The sequence below is a fragment of the Echinococcus granulosus genome (genome assembly GCF_000524195.1).
Source record: "Echinococcus granulosus chromosome Unknown EG_S00057, whole genome shotgun sequence".
NCBI classification, from domain to species: domain Eukaryota; kingdom Metazoa; phylum Platyhelminthes; class Cestoda; order Cyclophyllidea; family Taeniidae; genus Echinococcus; species Echinococcus granulosus.
Window position 1 is genome coordinate 26,001 of NW_020170437.1, and position 15,903 is coordinate 41,903.

The following is a 15,903-nucleotide window of genomic DNA, read 5'->3' on the forward strand; positions in this document are numbered from 1 at the left end:
CCGCTGGAAGATGGAATGAGTTAAGGGCAGTCAATTGGCGCTGCATGCCCGTTTACCGCATCTTAAAGTAAATAATGATAAAGTAATCAAGTCCGTTTAAAAGCAAAGAGGATCCAAGGTGCATCATGCACATAGGCATTATCGACTCCTAATGGTAACATCAGAAGCAATGTCGAAACTCCCACTAATAACAAATAATAGACTACAAAACAGCAAAAGTCACACGCATAACACAAAGTGGAGAGGCAGGTAAAAAGTCCGAACCCATCATTTAAAGTATTCCAATGACTCCGTTGAGCCAGAAATAGATTCCAAGCTACCATTTGGAATGTCAAACGTGGTTAAGCCCACGAGGACACACATAAAGTACAGGTGGCAACGATGTAATAAAGGAAGTATTCACGAAAAAGTAGATCTCTTAAGAACACAACGACATCCAGCACGAAGAAAAAGGTACGCACCACACGATGGCCAAACACTAAGTCCAACTTCAACAACCTAATCGACAAATGGAAAATCCAAACAAAGCAATGTTCAATAGAGCTAAAGTGATTTTCTGCAACTATATCACATAAAATAAATGTTTAATTCATAAACATATTTAAAAATTCGTTCTTAAAATTTTACAATTATATTTTTCTAAAAAAATAACTTGGAAACAAGATAATAGCTCAATCCATTCATGCGTAATTTCAATAAAAGCAAAATAGCTTAGCTAAAAAATTAGTCATAGTGTTCAATGTCTGTGCATGTTCCTTAATTGCATATCTATTTGCAGACAGCATTCCCCAATAGCCAAATCAATAAAATTTTTAAGAATATCTTCTAATGAATACTCCTAACTGCATTTGAGGGATGCATTTTGGCTTCTGCAGTGCAGAGACACGAACAAATTATTAGTTATGGGCCAAGTAATCTAGCGATCTATTTATTCCAGCAAGTACCATACCACCCCCCGTAGATCTTTTCCCCACTTTTTTACAACATGTTGCACTTTTAATAACGAAAATTAAATTTTTTTTTGAATACAATAGCAGTGTTGGTACTCGTTTGCATAGCACTTATTTCATTGGTAGTGATGTGCAGTTCTAGAAAAAGTGATGCATCCTAATAATATTGCGTTCTTTTTTTATACCTTAAAAAATTTGGCTGATTTGATCCAAGGCAGTGTTTTTATAACTACCCACGACTGATGCTTTGTTTCACTAAACCCGTGTTATAGGCGGCGAGGTGAAGCCGGCCTCGACGGTATTTTGCTTTTCGGCGTCTGGGGCATACCCTCTAACTCAACCTTGTGTTGCTTGAAGCTTTGTTATTCGAATAGGGTTATGTTTTATCTACATGGAAGAGTAGTTCTTTTCGCACACATGTGGAACTTTGCTCGGCAGTTAGGTTTGGTCACAGCTCCCCAGTTAATGCGTTTGGTTAATGACCTGGATAAACGAGTGTATCGTGCGCAGTTCCCTGCAAATCCTACTTACGTCGCTGATAGATCAGTAGACTCTTCAAGCAATTCAGTGGCAAGGGGAGTGATTAGTTTGAATGCTGAACCGGTGGTATTTGGAGCTCTTGCTGATCGGGGTAGGTCTAGTAAATGCTTGGTCGTAGTGCCTTTGCGAAGCATTAGTTATGTTGACTATTTATTACCCTGTAAAAATCTTAGCTGGTCTATTGGATCCTGACGACTTTGATGAGTTTGATGTCGCGGGGGAGCAGCCCGTTAAAGATAACCATCTTCGCTTATCAAAAACCGGAAGAAATCACGAACCTACTTGGTATCTTTGGAGAATAAACAAGCTCTGTAAAGATGGAGATACGCGCTCGGCAGTTGAGGTAAAATATTATCGGCTTTATGTGGCTACATAGACTTACCTCCAATTATTCCAAGGTGCTTATTTGGGCACACTCTTGTATTAATTCTGGTGAAAGTGTCGGTTAAAAAAGTTGGGATCCTTAGTGTATTAGTGATCCTGGATGTTATTCCTCCACGCGTTAGGCGCACAGCTGGTGTATACAATTGTTGTTATCTATAGTGGGTATCCTTGTTGTATGGTGAAATCTATAGTAAGCATCTACTGGTCAATGCTTTTAGACAAAGCGTTTTTATAAGATTGGGTTCCAAGTCTACTATTTGTGGGTCTAACTGATGATCCTGTTTCTTGTTTGTCTAGCTTTTTTTCCACAAAATGTTAACTGTTGATCGAGTCATGCCGGACCGTAATATCATTCACCTTCTTTTGAGTGGACTGGCCGAGGTGGGTGACAGCGAGTCTGCCTTCAAGGTTTATCGTAAGATGACCGAATTGGGCATCCCTGCAACCAATTCTACATATTCACGCCTTTTTAGGTAATTTTGCCCATTTTCCAACTCTAGTCAACTGATTGTCCCCCCCGCTTTCACCAAAGAAATTCGAGCGCTGGTCAAGCTTAGTTCTGCGACTGAAAACGTTTGCTTTTGAGGCCAAACTTATTTACCTGTTGTAGGTCGTGCACTGAAGACATTGGGGCTTGGCAGCGGGAACATCGCTACAGGTTTAATGGACCGAGTAATCCTAAAGAAATCAGGTGATTTTTAGTACTATCATTTGCCTATTTGAGACAAAACCACTCATGTCCTTCGCATTCTTTTGTCCGAATCATGCTGCTTTGACGGCTAACTGTCTCGTAGCATTGCCTCAATCGCACCTTTTTATAGTTTGGGCTGCAATTCGTCATTTCACGACTATTTTCTTCTTTAAAATTGCCTTAGTTCGCAATCTGACCTCGATTTGCTTGCTGGACCCGCTCTTGGACGTGCAAAGGGTCTTTGGGTTCGGTTGCACGAACGTGGCTTTCGAATGAATCGAATCACCTACAACACGCTTCTGCAGACTCTGGCTAAAGGTATTGCCGGGCCACTACTTCATTTTGGTTTTCGCAAATGACTTGTCCAATGCAAAAGAGGTCTTAGGTTTCGTGTTGAACCTTTGATTTTCGAGCCTGGAAAGCGATTCAACACTACATAAACCAGCAAAAAGTGACGTACATAGGTAAATTATTACTTTCTCTAATTTTGCAGCTGGTGACCTCCATGCCTGCTTCCAGGCGCTGGATGCGATGTTGCTAGGTCAGGGTGGACTGCCACCATCGATTCTGCACTCTTCGATGACTCCTCCTTCGCCCACTTGCTCAGCTGAGCCCCTTCCGCCCTTCCGACCAGATGAGTACACTCTGACTGCGGTTCTCACAGCGGTGCTACAGTCTTTCAAGTCTGGCTTCCTTGTCTCGTCCCTTGACGCCCTCCGCTTGGCACTGCACGCGTGGCACCTCATCCTCCCTCGTCTGCCACGTAGGCAGCCCAGTTTGCATCACTTTACTCTCCTTGCTGGCATTGCTGCTCTCACCGAGCCCAAGAATGGTCGATTTTCCCTCCCCACATCCCTTGGGAGTGGTATCGGACGGCGAAAAGCCGACACCTCAGCGAAGAACTATCTTGAGGTGCCCCACTTTTGCTCACGTTTCCTGCTATTTTTGCATCGGCGTGAGGAAAGCTTTTTTCACCCAAATTTCACTCATGCCAAAATGTATCAGAATTCGAGTACATTAAAAACCCTACGTGGAACGTGGTAAAAGTCCAGTTGTATATCTCCAAAGGTTGATCGTGCAATCAGTTCGATTATTATTCACTGGAATAAAACGGGAACAAGAGAAGAAACTGTATAGTTTATGTTCTTTATTTTTTGTAGTAATCATTGATGATGGTCGAATATTACCTGTAACCATTCCAAAATTTTTTTAACAAAGTGACCAAGTAAGGTACTGTTGACATTGGCCCTATGTGAAGCCCGCCGAGATAGATTTCATTCAAAGTCGTTGGGTTTTTGTAGTAGTTTTTTTCGGCTTGAATTCAAGTCTGGTAGCCTATCCCCTTTTTCATCAGATAAAGTTCTTTCTACTTTAATCAGCAAGTAGTATTTAATTTCCTCGCATGGTGACAATTACAGGTGATCCCCGAGAGCTTGCCGAAACTGCGAGAACCGCAGCCTTCCCTATCTCCGCGCATTTTGGCCTCTGAGAAAGCGGCAAAGAACCTTTTGAGACGGGTGGCGCTTCTGGCATCGGGTGGTGACATACCGTCACAACTCTCAACTAACTCAACCCCCTCCGACACCACTCCTCTAGTACCTGTTTCTTCAAATTCCTGTTTTTTGCTGCCGAATACGTTTTCTCCTGATTGGACTAATCCTGACATAGTTATGCGGAGCCAAGTAAATCTCTTACTACCGCTTCCGCAGGAGGGTATCAGAGTAAGCTCCTGCACAATTTCATTGTCTAGAGGTCCTTTTGTAACTACATTTTCCATAATTTGGCAGTATTTGGCGTGACCTAAGATCAAAACATCAGTGTGGGTGCCTGCTGGAATATTTGTCGGAGCTTTCGACTCTACAAGGCGAAAGTTAAGTACGAAGCGTTCGTGTTTCTCTTTAAACTACAAGTTATCTTTTACTAAAATTCACTTTACTTAAAAAATGAACTGCCACAGCTTTGAATGTCATAACCGTCAGGCAGTTTTGCTGTATCAGCTTTATAGGAAGTTATTGGAGTGAAAGTATTTGGGCCCTTGGCATTTAGACTTATAGTTGTCTGCGCGACAAATAAATATCAAAATTAAGAGTGCGCACTTTTGCTTTATTATTACACGTAATTTTGGAGTTTGCGTTTTAAATGTTATAATAAAGTAAACTAAACCATTTGACTGCCTTGACTATTTACAATCATGATCCGTACGAACTCAACTTTAATCAATTTTGCCTTTCAATAGCTGTATTCTAGTCCTACCTTTGCTCTCTGAAACTCTGCATGTTTCACTATTTTTTTACTGTAAAGAAGACCAGCTCGTCTGTATAATCCTGTCATCATCCCTTCCCTTTGGAACCTTACTTTAGCACTCCCTTTACAAAATTCATGTAAACGTGAAATCTCCTGACCTAATACAACCTTAGTCGATCATAAGTGGATTGAAGTTAGATAACAAGGAAAGTAGTGTCAAGCTGTTTGGGAAGCACAAATTTCATTGTTTCGGTGTTTTAAGTGGGTGGGCAATCGTCTTCTCTTATGTGGACTGCATAGAATTTTACATGACATACATTGAGGTTTGTAGCCAATTTCCCAGTTTCGTTATATCCCAATGCAAGTTTCGATTACGTACTGCTCACTGGTTTTCTCAAATGCTTGTCCATTATACGATAGTTTTTTAGTTATTGAGCTTTATGCATTTCAAACTCGGATGCATGAAGGTGTATCTGGACGTTCGTGTTACTCATAATCTACCTGCAATTTTCGCAAACTGGTACCATAAATGGAGCGAAATTAGTCGGATTATCAGAAATACTCGTTTTTTATCATTTTTTACAATACCGAGCCTGTAATTTATCCAGCCTTCGATCGGCTGCATCATATTTGCAAATGCACTTCATGTCTACTTCGTGGTTTCAGTTTTCTATGAGCGGTAAGGCAGTTTGATGGATACGAATACATTTTTAGTGTATTACTCTCTCAACGCCTAGTGTCAGAGATCCCTCAAAGCGTGCTTTTATTTTAACAGACTTTTCTGTTTGACCGGACTAAATGGATTGAGGCATTGCTGTTTGCTTGTGATTTTAAGGACAAGCTACCGGCGCATCTGAGATATATGTTTTTTTGTAAAACGGCGCCCTGGATTTCTTACACTTTTTAAAATTACCAACAGATCCAGATCCCCACGAAGAAGGAATGTCCTCAAAACCACAGTTCTTTGCCACCGTGGCAAAGATTGGCCTTATTTGGTGGACTGGAGGGCTTTCTGGAATGTATTAGAACTAATTTTAAGGTAATTATTAACTGTTTTACTGTTCAGTACTTACTGTAGTTTGCCTTCGCTGAAATTCTCTATTTTTCTGCAATTAATGGCGTATTTTCCTGGAACTTATTTGAATATTTGGTTTTAACTCAGGCCGTTTTGAATAAGTTATTAAAAATACCTCACTTTCTAATCATTTAACTATTTTCTTATGCATATTATTATTCATATTGGAATCTTTTTAAATCTAGTTTATGACCGTACCCATGTCTATTTTTTATTCTCACTGTCAGATGTTTTGACTGCTTTGGTTGTTTTAGACTGATATTAGAGTGCTTATACCCGTAGCGGTCCATGCCACTGGAACCTTTTATCCATCTGAGAATCTTGACTGCCGAGTCTGATCTTTACTAGCTCTCTCAATCACCGACGTCACCACTGATTACAAAGGTTGCCGCCCTTTTGCCACCTCCCTCGGAGAACGCGGGCGCCGAGTTGGATCGGTGGGAAAGCGCACTACTTAACGCTATGGATAGTAACAAAGTCATTTTGGACTTACCCGTACTCAACGTCCTCCTTCAGCGGAGAACAACACATGGACTGCCTGTGGACGAATTGATGTCTATCGCGAATCGTCAAGGCCTTTCGCCAGATGAAGTGAGCCCTCATTTTCTCATAAGTGGATCTTCGAACATCCGAAATCAAAAACTATGTTTCCGATTGTGAATGAAATATGCTTTCCTGTGACGTTGAAAAGCTGAATAGTTAACAGTTTTAACATACATGGTAGGCCAAATTCAGACCAGCTCAAAAGTAAATTGTTCGCCTTGGTGTTTGATCTTGGTTCGGCCAAGGTTATTGTGGCCACTTTGGGATATATAAGAATTTTCTTACAACCGAAATTGAGTTGAATTGTAATTTTATTTATAAAGCAAAGCTTAATGTGTCCAGACTAAGTGGGAACGAATGAATGAAATTATGCCAAATATTTGGTCCTCTTCCTCTTATAACGCAATATTATAAGGGAAATTTTTACCCGCTTTATTCGCTATCGTTGGTGGGCTTTACTAATTCTGGTCATTTTTAATTTCTACGGGACTAATGCTACAATTTATGTAGCGATTGACAGAGATCTATTTTTTTCATATTTTGGATTGTGGTGTTTTATTGATAGCCATTACTGACAAATTGATTACATGTAGATATCTTTTCACTAATTAATTACAGTCTTTGCCCACTTTATCTAAATGAATCGCCGCTAGCACGGTGGTGAGTTTGTTCAGGTGGCATGAATTAGCTTTAGTGAGTGCTGGATTAAGCTCGGATTTGATGCCAATGACCTTTTTCGCTTGAGCTGCGGCCTGTTCAACAACAACTGCAGTCAGTTTGTTTGCAGCTTACATCTTGTAGTTTGATGCTACGAATTGAAACTGTTGTTATTTTGTTTCGTAAATCGTTATTTTCAGGAGAATCCTGTTTGTTTACGTTTTTTTTAAGGTTCTTGCTCCGACTATTTCATTATTAACGATGTACATGCTCTTTGTAAGAGGTGAATTTGCGATGAAGTCAGCTTTCCAAGCATCTTTCTCTTCTCTCCCTTGGCTATGCGATCTGAGGCGATTGCCACTCATCTTGTGGTCTTCCCGATTGCTCATCCCTTAATCTTATTTAACTTACTCTTGCGCTTGGTCGTTCATTTCAAATGCGCCTTAGGCCAGTTATGAGAAATAAAATATTGGCAAGTGTTAAAATACGATTGGGCTTAAAGCACTTTTCTATGTGAGAGTTTTCAGCTGTCACCTCCACACGTTTAAAAAAATGGAACGCGTTTTCATGGTTATTTAACGACATCTGGCCTTCTGAAATATTCAATATATTGAAACATTAGAGTGGTGGATAGATTTGCCTACTGTGTGAATTGGAACTTACAAATAAATACAGGTAACTGTTTTTAGGGATATGAAATGCCAACACATTAGTGTAAAAATGCGACATACAAACGTTGGGTTTTTATGATTAATAAGCGGGATCTTAATTGTGACAATAATAAGAAAGATTTCTACTCCCCTTCTTTTAAGAATCATATCAGTGATGCAACCAATATTGCTTGCAGCATCCAATACTTATGTTCTCGATGATTTTTTGTTCCTGAATGTTCTCGTTTCTCCTTCATATTTTGGTGCGTGGGTGCTCCTACTACTCAAACTCCGGTTGTGCACTCATTTTTCATTCCTCACCAGGTGTACTTAATGGAATGCTGTTACGATAGTCGGAGGAGCGGCTCTTACGCAAGTTTACCAACTGTTCAGTGCTAAAATCCAATTTTAAAAACCTTTTATAGTTTGAGTCGGATTTTGTTCGAACTATCACTTATCGCTTCTTCGGATGATGCTAGGCTCCATCAAATAACCGGTCTTACATTTTACTCTTTTTTTAAACACTGTGTGCTTATGATTTATGTATTTTAACAAGTATTTTTCCTGCTTGGATTCTCTTTGTCGACCATATTTTTATTAGTCTTCCTTTCCTTTGTCACACTTCCCTAATAATTTGCTACTCATGTTTTTCTTCCATTCGTCTGTGATCATAAGTTATTTTTATTAATTTTCAATTCTTTTGTTTTTATTCAGCTCGCTGCTAATGTCGATTGCTCCGTAGGACATTCTAAAATACAAACGTCGTGGTAAAACTGGCGTATTCTGCCTCATTGCAGTTCACTTGGAGTTGTTTGGCGCGCGGGTGCCGCACCACAAAGCAGGTTCGAGATTTCCTCACCAGCTACTCAAAGGCTGCTAAACTGACGTGGGACTCAGGGCTACCAGCCCACGTTGGCACAGTGCGCCCCAGCCTCCATGTTTACGCCACCCTCCTTGCCTCCACCAAGTTCTACTGGGACTCTAAGATAATCATTATCCGGTCTATGATGGGCTCCAGTCAGTTGACTACAAAGTCGAAACAGCGAAAAAAGGAAAAGGAATCACCAGACTCACAGCCTTACGACTCTCCCATCCTCCCAAACCGTCGTCTAATCGCCAATCTCGAGCTGGAAATCGCTCACTTCCGTGATTTAGTTGCTCGCGGCATCGTACCGAAAGGCAGTGGCTTTTCTCGCATTTTTGATTTCGTAATATTGCCTTCACGTTTAACGTATTCATTGACCATTTTCATTGTTGTGTCTAGTCCTATTTTAACGAAAATTCTACCTACTAGCTGTGAAGTTTTTGTTGGCAACTTTCCCCTATCCAATTTTACACTGTTAACACGTTGATCCTCCTCATCACCTAAGTTATTAAGAGATCTTTTATTTGAATATTGAAGTATGGAAGTGTACTGCTTGTTGTGTTTATTGAAGCTCAGAGCGCTTTTGTCAACTTTTGCTTGGCGCCAACTTTCGACTTGTCAGGGCTTTTTAAGACTACGGCTTTGGTCGAAACTTAGACTGTGATTTAGCGCCAATTTAAATTGTCACGGGTTTAGTTTTTTGCCTTATTGGCCGTGACGAGGCAGAAAGAATTTTTCCACGATTGCTTTCATCCCATAGGTACTTGTTTTTGTTGGTTAGGTTAACTTTTTCCAGTTGGAGTGTTTAAATGGACCAATTTAATCCATGCTCATGTAATGAGTAATAAAGTATCCAAATAGGTAAGTGTGGTCAGCTATTGCTTGTGACCAATCAAAGCTCCATGAAACCCTAATATTGTACGTAAAATACCTTACTTCATTTGGCTTTCGGCTCCAAATTTTCGAAACACTCTCCAACTCATTATTTTACCAGGCTGTGTTTGCACGAAACACTAATGTTATTACATTTTTGTACTGCAGACCTAATTAGGTTCTGCATGTATCCTCTCGATTAAAAGAGCTTCAAAAAATGCAAACTCAAAAGCTATAATGATTGAGCTTATTAATAACTGAAAGTTTGCAATGCGTTCATTGTTTTACCTAGGTAATCTGATGGGTTATGTATCCCACTTTCGCTAATGTGACTGCTTCGCATGCTGAAAGCTCCGATTGGACTGTCTAGGAGTGCTTTTTTATCACTGCAGTGTAGACCCCATTTTCGCGGTTTTTTGGTTAAACGGCTATAACTGTTTTTTTATGGCAACATACTTCAAACTTCGGAGAGCTGCTCCAATCCCTATGCCCCCACTAAACACTCCCGTTAACTTCCTCTCCTTATCAAGCCTATTTGCGTTTCGTTTTATGACAGTGGCTTGCTGTAAAAGAGGAATCATGCCAAGTAGGTAATCTACGATCACCATATGGGAAGAAATTCTTTCCATACATCAATGTGGCGTTAGGTTGCTTTCTTAAGGTTCCATTGCGCGTCCTAAATATTTTTTCTGGCATAGGTCGCCATGGAAGGTTAATACCAAACCAAAATATCCCTGTTGAATCAATACCGTCTTTGTGGTCTCGCACTATGCGCATCGCATTCTTTTCATTCTTTTTTACATTCCTGCTCTGTTACTTCTCATGGCATAATACTCTGCCTCCTGCTCGAGACTATTTCCTCGTTGAATGCGGTGTAAAAAGTACTCTTGATAACCTTGTTACATGACGCGTCTCTAAGCTGCAAATTTTTCCTTGTTTCCGGTCCGTCGCATCTGGCACTTGTTTATGAGACCTCAGCTCACATCTTTTTTCCTCGCACTGAAACATTATTTTAAGGCAGCAAAATTTACTATCCAACTCAAGTCATGCTGGTTGATAGTTTTGAAGTAATTTTTTACTTTATATGGTTCTAAAAATCAGTATTTGGTGTTTAATAGCTGAAAAAGTATCTTTATTCATCTTTCGCCTCAAATAATAAAGGTCAATCAATTGCTCCCCGCAGGAGCTTCTTTATTTTCTCCAACGTTCCTTAGCTGTTTGTAGCAAAACTGCTTACTGAGTTTCCCGTCCTTCGTGATTTATTTAATTGCCATTTCACTGGAACAAGGCTACAAGGCTCTCCTGCTGAAGAAATAATGAAAGCAAGTTTACCGTGTGTTATGCACATCAGTCATCATTTCTCGACAGTAGTGAGCGACATTTGACTGGACAAAAATCTCTCAATCCCACGAAAATCGAAAAACTCCCTGAGACGCTCTTATCGTCGACCACGGCAAACTAAGCCTAAAAAGCATAAGAGATGACTGCTTATATGTAACTTTTCTGAATCCAAACTGTGTCCGCGTTCATTTTAAAATTGCTTCCTTTTCCATAATCTAGTCGTTGACCTTTTTTTAGATCATCACAATTTATTGTTTCTGTTTAAAAAAAACATCCATCAGCATTCGAAAGTGAACTCCACTTTTTTTATACGGGTTTATACAATTTATCTCTATTCTTCACTTTTATTTCTATTTGAATCTATGTGTGTTTTCACGCAAGGAACTTGCTGCACCAGCTCGTTGTAAGCCTGCTAAAGGTGATCCGGTCACCTGTGACTCCATCCACCTAGCAACCGTGCCGTGGATGATGCCATACATTTTTCTTACTAATATTACTCAAATTAACTTATTTCTGCTCGTTTAGTTGTATGCATGTGCACACGACAATTTTCCATCCAGGGTCTTTCATAGATAACTAAATAAAATAATCAAAGTCATGTATAACATTGAATTTTTTGTTGATTTTTGTCGAATGGACTGTTAAAATAGTGAATTGCTAAGAGTGGCTTTTTGTGTGTCTTAATGGTCCTCACTCATTTCACTTAAGCAGCAGCGATTCCTATCTTTATCCCCAAATTCGTCACGCAATGGCGAGGTCAAGTACTTTTTTTTCACAACATAGCTGGATAATCCTTTTTGTTGAGTTTCTATGGAACGTTCCTTCAGATTATCCTTTGCGCAGCTACCTTGTTGTACGAATTCTGAGTAAAATAAGTTTGCTCTATCAATTAGAATTAGAGCTCGACATCCACAACATTCTGCTTTAAATTTGCACTCCCGTTGTTAGAGTGATCAAAAAATTCAACGAGTGAAGTAGCATCATGAGGCTTGGATGAGCGTGGATCTGTTAGTCTTGAGAATTAGCTGTGTGCGTCCACTGCAGCTTCATGGAAGGTCAATGGACCTTCATATCTTCGTTGCCGATGCTACCTAGTGCATCGGCAAATGTTAAAATTTCACCTCTTTTTTTCGTCTGTAGATGGGTCAAGTGTGCGAGCTTGCGATCGAACTGGAGGTGTGATAATTCCGCCATACTCTCTCAGAGCTTTCAAAAAATTCCTCCCCATTTACAAAGAATGGGCTGAACAAACAATCGTCGCCGATCCTTCGTCCACATCCGAGCCAATCGGCGTTTGAATGTTTTGGGAGTACCAGATGTATAGAGTTTTAAATACAATAAAACTTTTTGCATGAACTCACTTACCCTGTTTGCTTGTTGGAATTGCGATAGTGTTTCCTTTATATATTAAGATAGAGGTGCGTGCGTATGGATGGCTCTGTTGTGATAATTGCTTGTCCTATAAATTAAATATCAGATTAATTACTATGTTTTCAGCAGGTACTAATATGCCGACTTTTTTCCAAAAGTTTTGCGTCGTGGCGTTTTTTCACTTTACAAACATCCAACAACATGTTTTGGTTCTTTCATTACAAACGCATTTGTTTCGCCTTGAGAAATACCTTCACGCTTTCTATAGCACCACAGTGTCCTTTTGCACTGCCGGTTTTTCCACGTGTCCTAGCAACCGCATATTTGTTTTCTTAGAAGCTCGCAGTCATGATTAAAAGCTTATTATGAGAGTAATTAATCTCTGCTCAAGCATTGGCTGTCGTCGACTCAATAGCGAGTTGGCGTGAGGAGAGGAATCGCTCCGGGATTTGACTTGCATTATGCTTGTAATATTTACAGTTTGCTGGTTTATCCGTTTAATTTCGTCGTTGCATATCTCGCACTATCCACTCATTTATTTCCACTTGCTCACGGACACCCTCCTAGACGATTATTGAAGTACCAGTTAATAAACGGATGAGGTAGTCTGGTTATTTTCAAATTTAGATATATGAAAATGATAGAAGTAGCTAGTCGTTCTATATGAGTCTCTAACTTAACTAACTCACTAGCTAGAGCGATCACTGGAGCAAAGATTAGATAACCAAGAGAGAGCAAGAGGGAGGGATAGAGCCGTAGCAGCAGCATTCGGTATTGGTTAGTCTTGCGACTCAGATTAGTCTGTTCGGAGCGTTTTTTGCTCGCCTTGTGAGTGCCGCAGGGATTTTGAGAACATGACCGAGCTAATTAGTTGTGCTAATCTCATCAAACCATCAACGCGCGGTCTTATCCGCCTTCGTGCTCTTCCACTGCGCAGTTTTTGTAGTGGGAATGTGCCTGGAACCTTGATCTTGGAAAATGTCGCTCTCATTCACTCCCTTCTCACACTGTGCATTTTCAATTTCTTGAACCTACTCTTTGATGTTTTTATTGTCTGGGGAATAGTCATGGCTTTTTACTGTCTTTCGTTCCTCACCCTTTTAGTCATCTATTTTCTCTAATCGCTTCTTTGAATAGCATAGACCTTTCATCCCACATTGTCCGATCGGTTGTATTTCTATTTTGAGATTCATGTTCATCCATCTTCGTACAGTTGGTATTTTGCTGAAGTAAATACATAGAATTCGCTCTAACTAGATAGAACACCATCACATCCGACGTGATAAATAAGTGCAGGTCTCATTTACTTCTTGCACCATTTATTTCTAGCTCAATGCAGAAGGATCGTGGTATTTAAGTCCATCTATGGTCGTTATTACATTAAATGTTACACTAGGCCTCGTGCCCTTCAACCATATTTTTAATATTTAAGCAACGAATGCAAACCAGCTGTGCACCGTTCGCCGAGTGGTTCCGCTCATATGTTAACTTTTTACTAATAGCAGCCCACTTTTTCCTTGTAGAGTTAACCTCGACGACAACTCCATGGCTTCAGAGTTGGAGGCTTACGTTGGACGTATCCTTTTGTTTGCATATTTTATTTCATATTTAGCAATATTTAAGACAGAATCTCATTTTACAATCGCTGCTTAAACCCTGTATATAGTTTTAATTGATTGCTGTTGTGCAGCTCATGATTCCGTACAATCAGCTCTTAAATCATTACAGAATTTAAACCGAATCGCATGGTTGTCAAACAGCTTTCACCAAGTGAGCCTCGCCTATCCTGCCTAAAGGTAGAATTCCTGTGATTTATTCGTGCACTGATGAAATCCTAGAAATCTAGTCTTATCGAACCATGCAATGGATTATTGATATGGTCTTCAGTTGATATTTGGACACGGGTCAAATAAATTACAGGAGTGTCATTTGTCCACCTCATTGGTTTGATTAAGATAACGTAATTGCATCAGTGATTGATATGCATTGTATCTCATTTTTTTCAGGTGATAGGATACGCAAGTAGACTAACTGACTACCCAAATGCTTTAACAATAATGTTTACCTGATTCTATTAGTTTTGTGTTGTGTTCGTTTTACTTTCATGCGACCGTGGTATTTGGACTTTCGGTGTCTTGGAGAGCCCTTCGCCGTGGATTTTGTTCGTTTTGGTTATTCCTTACAGAATTCACTTTACAGAAGCGTTTTTTCCCCCACGTCTTTCACACTCCTGTCAGTCCACCCAAACCAGTTTTATTTAACCATTGATAAGGGGAATACTTTCTCGTGTTTTCCGTTCCCCTTATCATATATCCTGTCAGACGATGCAAAACATCATTTTCTGGTTGTAAATCTCTTGTAGGAGAAAGCATCTGACGTAATTTCTGAAGGTATCAAGCAAACGACTCCTCTCACTGTCTTCGCCACCTACATATGATTTGATTGTGCTTGTGCGCGTAAACAGTACATACGAATGACTGATTAGGTAGGGGTGTTTTACTTTCCACCAACGCTCGGATGGTCTTGCGCGCACTTTCGTTCCTTTTACACCGCGTCAATTCCTTTCCATGAATTCATCCTTCATACTTTTTTTGCAGGATTGGAGGTTGGAAGTGCTATCTTTACTAAAAATGCAAAATCTCTCACAAGCGTCTCATAGTCTGAACTTTTAGTTTTCTCGTTCTAATTTGCGATCTTAATGGACTCTGTACCGTGTTCTTGTGAAACCGTCAAAATTGCTATTCCTTATGAAAAAATAGTCAAGTGATCCGGCTTGTCTCTTGAACCATATGAATTACATTTATGGGAAAAAGTAAAAGCCATGTCCCTCTCATTTTCATATTGTGGTACCTAGTTGTTCATTCGGTCACCATTTAACCTGTGCGCTTATTGCGATCCTTCACATTGTCTACATAGAATTCCTTGTCCACATTTTTGATACCGTTTGGATCCAGTGGTAAAAATTTTCTTCAGTCTATCATTTTGAACGCTATTTGAGGCGTAGTTTCCGTTTGTACAGCTGGTAAAAAGACCTGGGATTATTTGCTGAAGCTATTCTTCTGGATAAATTTTCTAAAGTTGTTCCATTTAATATCATTTACCTCTGATGCAGCGTTGCCAAAAGTCGGGGGTTGTTTAATAACTGGCAAGTTATTACCACATTCCGTGAGCGATTTCGATATGATAAAATTATTTGAAAGATGGCTCCTTCCCTTACAGTCGTCCAGTACTTGATTACGATTCCCACTTCCGGTATGTAGAAGACAGCTGTCATGCCATGAACGGTTCACTTAGGTGGTTAACTGTGACTACTTATGCTGGAATTAACAGTTTTGTGCCGGTTACGATAATGTCTTTTCCCCAATAGCAAGTTTCTGTTCCAGCGACGGGTTCTGAAGTTCAAAGGTGTTAATACGACCTTAGTGGTTAAGAATAAGTTGAAAATTTTTGGAACTGGAATTAATGTAACTGAAGTCTATAAAGGTCGGAAATATGTCCCCATTGATTCAAGAGTGGGAGCCATCAATGAATTTAGGATGCATCAATTGGTACCACTAAAACCCAATTGAGTTTACTGTAAAAGTGCAAAATCGACAGGCGCAAATAAAACGGAATAACAACAAATTTGGATGGCGTTAAGTCTTCAGCTAAAGGGATAATGGATTTATTTCTTGTACATCATTTAGAATTATGTGGCGTGGCTGCAAATGATAAAACGC

At 39.9% G+C, this 15,903-nt stretch overlaps 1 protein-coding gene across 1 annotated transcript; it reads left to right on the forward strand. All coding sequences in view use genetic code 11, as the record gives it.

Annotated features, from left to right (window-relative positions):
• Nucleotides 1-1,367: 1,367 nt before the first annotated feature.
• Nucleotides 1,368-11,995, forward strand: EGR_06440 (Pentatricopeptide repeat-containing protein; the record flags this gene model as incomplete). Its single annotated transcript, XM_024495689.1, has 9 exons — nt 1,368-1,581; nt 1,664-1,833; nt 2,172-2,347; nt 2,750-2,883; nt 3,059-3,477; nt 3,984-4,286; nt 6,233-6,475; nt 8,532-8,942; nt 11,954-11,995. The coding sequence occupies 9 exons, from the start codon at nt 1,368-1,370 to the stop codon at nt 11,993-11,995; spliced, it is 2,112 nt and encodes a 703-aa protein (XP_024349850.1).
• Nucleotides 11,996-15,903: the final 3,908 nt, after the last annotated feature.